Raw genomic sequence first — 7,961 nt, forward strand, 5'->3', positions numbered from 1 at the left:
TGCAACCCCATAGACGGCAGCCCAGCAGGCTCCGCCGTCCCTGGGATACTAGGGGATTAAATAGCCAGTAACTGCACTACATGCATAATCTCCTTTGACCCTCACAACACCAGGAGAGGTAAGCAGAATTATGGTCATTTTACTAAATGAAAAAGATGGGTGAATTGAATTGTCTTCACAGATGTAGAGACAAAACAAGGACCCAAACCTTGGCCTGAATTCAGAACCCAAGGTCTCCTGATCGAATAAACAGAAAAAGAGAAGGGAGGAGAGAGGAAAGAGGGGGGACAGAGAGGAGAGAGGGAGAGAGACACTCCCCTTCTGACAATGGTTATGCTTGGGCCCTTATCCATGAAAACTGGGTGAGGAAGGGGTAGTTTTGGATTGGTTATGCCATTCCTCAGCTACTTCCAGAAATAATACTCTGTGTGCGTACACATGCATGCATGCAAATGAACTCACAAAAGCCTGTTGCCTCAGAGAGAAGCTACAAACCTTGCACTCCCATATTCAACAGTGCATGTTAACAGACCCCTTAAGAAAAATAAGTTATTTCTCTGACAAAGCAACAAGAGATCAAAGCACTTAAGAGGGCATTTCTTTCACCTGAACTACTATCCTTGATGCCACAGGGAAGAATTTGGCTTCTTCTGAAAAACTGCCTTCAGCATCTTCACACTCATGAGACAAGTATCTTAGAACATAAACACTTTCCAGGAAAATGGATTTCAGCAGCCCAGCATTTCCTGGAACTCTGACTCAGGGTCTCTGTTCATAGCGTTCATGCTGATGCATCTCCTGGCTCCTCTCCTGGGGACATATGGTTCTTTTACTTCTCCCTTCAAGATTTCAGCAGAAATCATCTCTCTCTGTGATCTGCGATGGCACCTTAGCATCTAAGTCAGTCTTTTATATTGAATACATGGATGAAATTCTTATACATTTTGCAATTTTTCCACATGTCTAACAAAGTAGCACATGCAATGTAAAAATCAGTATTTATTAACTGATTAAATCCTAGATGTTGGGTGAGGACGGTTCTGGGGTGGAGGAGGATGGGCACCTCTGATTCACAGACTGTTCAGTTTTTATTCATGACTGTCCAGGGGTAATTCTTGATTAGTCCTACTAATCAATAAAGATATTTCCCCCAAAATATTGGTTATCTCCAGATTTAGTTAACTAAGTTGTAGAGGTGGTTGGTCATGTGAGTCAAAAATGGTGGATAAGAAAGATCATTACACACAGTCACCACACTAATAATTCTGGATTCCTCTCCCCTTTCCTGCTGAAGGATCCATGAGAGAAGACAACCAGTCCTCTACCTTCAATTTCATCCTCCTGGGAGTTACTGGCCAGCAAAAACAGGAAGACTTCTTCTTCTTACTTTTTCTGTTCATTTACCCCATCACATTGATTGGAAACCTGCTCATCATCTTGGCCATTCGCTCTGACATTCGCCTCCACAACCCCATGTATTTTCTCCTTGCCAACCTCTCCTTTGTTGACATCTTCTTCTCCTCTGTAACCATCCCTAAGGCACTGGCCAACCACCTCCTGGGCACCAAAGCCATCTCCTTTGGAGGATGCCTAACACAGATGTATTTCATGATTGCCTTGGGTAACACAGATAGTTACATCCTGGCTGCAATGGCCTATGATCGAGCTGTGGCCATCACCTGCCCACTTCATTACACAACAATTATGAGCCCATGGACCTGTGTCCTGCTAGTCATCGGGTCTTGGGTGGTTGGAAACGCCAATGCCCTCCCCCACACTGTGCTCACAGCTAGCCTGTCCTTCTGTGGAAACCAGGAAGTGGCCAACTTCTACTGTGACATTACCCCTTTGCTCAAGCTGTCCTGTTCTGACATCCACTTTAACGTGAAGATGATGTACCTGGGAGTTGGTATTTTCTCTGTGCCATTACTGTGCATTTTCATCTCCTATGTTAGGGTCTTTTCCACAGTCTTACTGGTTCCCTCTACTAAAGGTGTGCTCAAAGCCTTATCCACCTGTGGTTCCCACCTCACAGTTGTTTCTCTGTATTATGGGACAGTCATGGGCATGTATTTCCGCCCTCTGACTAGTTATAGCCTAAAGGACGCTGTGATAACTGTGATGTACATGGCGGTGACCCCAATGTTAAATCCTTTCATCTATAGTCTGAGGAATCGGGACATGAAGGCTGCCCTGGGGAAACTCTTCAGCAGGAGAATCTTCTCACAATCAATGTGAGGTCATCCTACATTCGAGACTGCCCTTAGAATTTAGAGTGCATTTGGAAATCCATCATTCCTCTCAAAGAAGCTGTCTTTGCTCTTTCCAGCTAGAAAGTCCTCTTCTCAGAAATCAATTTATGATAGATCATTCTGTACTCATCATTGTCCATTTAGCAGAGTGGAAGCCCAGGAATATTAGGTTCTTATCCCAGCAAAGATACTGATTATCAGAGTAAATTTGAGAAGGTTTGAAGCTCAGCTTCTACATCTACATATTAGGAATAATAATACCTGTCCCACCACTGTCACAGGTGTGAGGATCACAGAAGTCCATGGTTTGAAGGATATAAATCACTATTTGAATGTCAATTTTAATTGGACTATGATGTTAATCAGCCCTACTATGCTTGCAAATCTCTGAGGCAGGAGCTGTTATATCACTGTACCTTTTACAACCTCAGTTATATAAAGTGTATCCAATAATTCTTGGTAAAAAGTAGGATGAACAAATGAAAATATCAGTCTCAGAATTGTAATCTAATAATGACAGACATGGGGCTTCCCAGATGGCACTTGTGGTAAAGAACCTGCCTGCCAATGCAGGAGACATAAGAGATGCCAGTTCAATCCTTGGGTCAGGAAGACTCCCTGGAGGAGGGAATGGCAATACACTCCAGTATTCTTGCCTGGAGGATCCCACGGACAGGGAAGTCTGGTGGACTACAGTCTATAGGGTAGGGTCACAAGGAGTCAGACATGACTGAAGAGCCTTAGCAAGTATGCACGCAATGACAGACATAATCAGACTAGATACTATCTGTTGTTGTTGTTTAGTTGCTCAGTCATGTCTGAACCTTTAGCAGCCTAGGGACTGTAGCCCGCCAGACTCCTCTGTCCGTGGGATTTTCCAGGCAAGAATATTGGAGAGGGTTGCCATTTCCCTCTCCAGAGGATCTTCCCAACCTAGGGAATGAACCCACATCTCCTGCACTGGCAGGCAAATTCTTTACCACTGAGCCACCAGAGACAATATTTACCCAACCTTGAAATCTTTAAAGGAAATTACTTGAGTGGATACTTTTGTTCTTTCTGTATTGTTAATTAAACTAGACTGCTTCAAAAGAGTATAAGATTCTCTCTAAAATCTTACTAAAATGACACTCATCAATAGAGTCATTGCACCTAAAGGTAATAAATATTCTGGTTTAATTAATATAATAAAATGGTGATTTAATTATAGCATGAAACAAAGTTACAGTGGCAAGAAAATTGAGTGCCAAATAATAAACGAAAAAAAAAAAAGAGAGCAGTATTGAAAACGATGCAACCATGTTTTTCCAGCATGGCTTGGGAAGGATGAGGCTTTCATTCTGGATGACCAGCTCTCATCATGTAAGTAATATTCCTCAAAAACAGATAGTTAATCCAGAAGGTAATTAAGTACCACTAAGGAACTCTACTGTTTATGATTTGATTCTGTTCATGATATAATTATAAAACTTTTTAAAAATATTAATAACATACAAATGATTGTCCTCAAATATAGTATGTCCACATAGAATGTTTTGAATAGTTAGATTGAGTGTATCTTGGAACAATGTGCAAGTTGTTTTGTATCTACTATATTAACTGGCAATAAAAATATAAAATTATTATCTTCTGTAGATCATTCAGATCGCCAAGAATTTGACCATGGGCGTTGGATAATGACGTTATTCACCTTTCAATGCTTTCTGGGTCTCTAAAACACCAAGGATGAGATTTATCCCAATTATCTTCTTTTTAATCAAAAAAGATTTGATTACAAATGCATATGAATCTGTGTGAATGAATGACCAAATCATGGAGGGAATGAAGGTATTTAATGTAGAGAATTTTCAAGATTGGTCAGTAAAAATGTTACATAATCTTTTTACCTGTTATTCCCACACTAATGTGAAGATTTGTATCTTCAACACTTAGGGCAGACATACAGTAACTACTTAATAAATTTATATTAAATAAATAATTACTGCAATATTATGTTTAAATAAAGAATGCAACAATTTTGATGACTGCATAATTTTGCTGTTACAGGTAAATGGATGTAGACTCTTAGGAGAATCCCATACCACTTAATTGCCCCATCCTTCCCATGTTATTCTTCTGTTTGAATTTAGATAAGGCAAGTTGATCTCCTCTACTAAATTCCCTACAACAATCATAAGAATCTATATGTATGTTTGTAATTTTAAATGCAAATAAAAATCATTGCATCAACATGTCTAGTCACTGTCCTGCCCATCTCCCTTTGATTCTGTCAAACATGCTTTCCTGGGGTAACATTAACATTGCAGTTTAAATTACTTCAAGTACCAATGTCTTGAGATTGTCCGGAAAAGACTGCATAGTAGATATGGCAATTCAGGAAAATTAGGGTCCATTCAGAAAACAAAAGTCACATTAGATATTTTTGAACCAAGAAGATTTAAAACAAGGCATTAAATACACAGGTATATCTTGAAAGAGACTAGAGGAGAAAAAAGATGGATGCCAAGGTAAGCGAGAAATTATTAACTCAGGAAGTTAACTCTCATAAGGCTAGGGGAACAGAAGGGGAAGGTAATGCTATCAGAACCCAGGCGCACACAGGATGGAATGACCACATATCTGATGCTTGGATATCTAGTGGAGGTACTGAACAGCTACCACTTGGTCCTCACCTGATGAGGTGACTGGAACTTTGGTTCCTAAGGGGTCTGAGTCCTCAACAGAACTGCTCTTTGCTTTTTTGGTTGACACAGCTGCTAGTAGTCTCTGCTACTGGGTATGTAAATACAAAAGGCATTCCATACAGAATTCTAGACAAATTGTAGCAGCAACACAATGTCCTTGGTAATTGGATTAGTCACTCCAGCCAGTAGAGAAATCTCTTCTTTTCTAGATGACCCACAGAGACATGCTACAGTTTGGATGGATCTTAGTAATATTTTAAAATGTGTATCCCCCAAAGATTACTATTGATATCCTTCTGTAAGATTATAAACAGTTAAAGAAATCAAACAATAAACTTTCTGGGAATAGACATATATGCAATAAAAGTATATTAAAAACAAAAGCAAGGCAAAGATGAGCATAGGATTCAAGATGGGAGGAAATTCAAGAGGGGAGAGTCAGGAGAATGCAACTGGGAGTACCACGTTATTAGATGGAAGTTACTACTGAAGTCCAAACTCTTCAGTTGCCAGGTGGTCCTAGAAGATTTACAATGCTAGATAGATGGATAACAAAATCTCTGCATGAAGCAATGGTGAATGTTTTCGTTTAACTAAGACTGAATGGATAACAGTAAGAAAGCAGGGAGGAGTGGTGAGACCAAAGTTTAACTAGGCAGCTCCTAGAGCAACCTAGGGGCTTCTTCGGTGACTCAGTGGTAAAGAATCTGCCCACAATGCAGGAGCCGCAGGAGATGCAAATTCAATACCTGAGTCAGAAAGATCCCCTGGAGGAGGGCATGGCAACCCACTCCAGTATTCTTGCCTGGAGAATCTTGTGGACAGAGGAGCCCGAGGTGGGCTAAAGCCCACCGGGTCACAGAGTCAGACATGACTAAAGCGACTTAGCATGCACACAGAGTAATCTAGAGGAGAGACAGTAAAGCCAAAGATAAAGGGTCTAGATATAAAGGTCATGTGGAAATAAAGGCAAAATGCATGATTCTTATGAAACTAGTAAGTAAGCAGATGTCTTCAAGACTTTGGGGTTGAGCCACTAAAAGGAAAATGATGCCTTTAATGAAAATAATTAACAAGGGAGCAATTTAAGAAAAATCAGTTCCATTTTGGGTGTATTTTCAAGGGTTCCTGTGGGACTTTAAAAAAAAAAAAATAGCCAACACAAGGTAGAAAATGGTAAGATCTACAAAGGAAATGCAAAACGTGCCATGCAGGTTTAGAGAAAGTACATATTTTATTAAGTATTGAATATGCATATGTATACAGTCATGTGTATTTACTACATTACATGTAGTATGGTCTCTTAATTTTCAAAATAGCCCTAGGACATAGAGGGAAATAGTCCCCCTTTACAGACAGAAAAGTCGTATGTCTGAAAAGTGAAATGACTTATTTACTAAATGTTATTGTTTATTTTTGACTGTGCTGGGTCTTTGTTGATGTGCAGCCTTTTCTCCAGCTGCCCCCAGTGGGGGATACTCTCTAGTTGTGGAGCATGGCCCTCTCATTGTGGAGGCTTCTCTAGTTGTGGAGCAAGGGCTATAGGTCACCCAGGCTTCAGTAGTTGCAGTTTTCAGGCTCTAAAGCACAGGCTCAGTAGTTGTGGCACATGGGCTTAGCAGCTCTGCAGCCAGTGGGATCTCCCCAGATCAGCGATGGAACTCCTTCTCCTGTATTGGCAGGTGAGTTCTTATCCACTGGACCACAGGAAGCCCTAAATACCTTTTAATTAGTACGATGTTGCTCTAGAATCTGACTCCAGTTTCCTCATGCCTAATGCTCTTCTTTAGACTTTACAGCTAACCCACAGAGGAGATATAAAATACTCCTCTTAGACAGAATAACTGATGGTTGTGATTTTTAATATCTAGAATCTTTCTAATATCAAAGGTATTACATTTATCCTGTGTAGCTCCAGAGGACAGGTTTATGATTAATTCCACTTAACTAATATATATATATATATATATATATATATATATATATATATTTTTTTTTTTGGCCCAGCGTTTCTCATGATGTACTCTGCATGGAAGTTAAATAAGCAGGGTGACAATATACAGCCTTGATGTACTCCTTTTCCTATTTGGAACCAGTCTGTTGTTTCATGTCCAGTTCTAACTATTGCTTCCTGACCTGCATACAGGTTTCTCAAGACGCAGGTCAGGTGGTCTGGTATGTCCATGTCTTTCAGAATTTTCCACAGTTTATTGTGATCCACAGAGTCGAAGGCTTTGGCGTAGTCAATAAAGCAGAAATAGATGTTTTTCTGGAGCTCTCTTGCTTTTTCGATGATCCAGCAGATATTGGCAATTTGATCTCTGGTTCCTCTGCCTTTTCTAAAAGCAGCTTGAACATCTGGAAGTTCACAGTTCATGTATTGCTGAAGCCTGGCTTCAAGAATTTTGAGCAAGTAAAGAATTATTTTACTTGCGTGTGAAATGAGTGCAATTGTGCGGTGGTTTGAGCATTCTATGGCATTGCCTTTCTTTGGGATTGGAATGAAAACTTTTGCTGCACTCAGTATGCCAGCAAATTTGGAAAACTCAGCAGTGGCCACAGGACTGGAAACATATAAGTGTTAAAATTATAAAAAAATAAAGGAATAAAATTTACTACTTATGAGAAGAAACATTTGTAACCTTAGTGAGTCTTAATTTCTGGCATCTATAAACACTGGGGAAACAATACCGTCCTACATATGCCATACGGTTGGTACAGGATCAGTTAGGATAACCCAAATCAAGGATAACTCAAACCACCATATGGAAGGGTTAAGTTGGGTATGAAGCTTATCCAAATATGGGATAGTGTCATTAATAAATACATAAACCTGTTTTTAGTAAAGAATGAGAAGAAACCACTTAAGTAGCTAGATGACGTGATTATGATTTTGGTCACTCAGTCGTGTCTGATTCTTTGTGACCCCATGGACTGCAGCATGCCAGGCCCCCTGTTCATCACAAACTCCCAGAACTTACTCAAATTCATGTCCATTAAGTCGGTGATGCCATCCAACCATCTT

General features: G+C 40.0%; 1 protein-coding gene across 1 annotated transcript; it reads left to right on the forward strand.

The window, feature by feature from the left end:
* Window positions 1-1,299: 1,299 nt before the first annotated feature.
* LOC122432006 (olfactory receptor 1A1) lies at window positions 1,300-2,238 on the forward strand. Its single transcript, XM_043453704.1, has one exon. It carries the CDS (start codon window positions 1,300-1,302, stop codon window positions 2,236-2,238), a length of 939 nt encoding a protein of 312 aa, XP_043309639.1.
* The last annotated feature ends 5,723 nt before the right edge of the window (window positions 2,239-7,961 follow it).

The sequence above is a fragment of the Cervus canadensis genome, chromosome 30 (assembly GCF_019320065.1).
Source record: "Cervus canadensis isolate Bull #8, Minnesota chromosome 30, ASM1932006v1, whole genome shotgun sequence".
Lineage (NCBI taxonomy): Eukaryota > Metazoa > Chordata > Mammalia > Artiodactyla > Cervidae > Cervus > Cervus canadensis.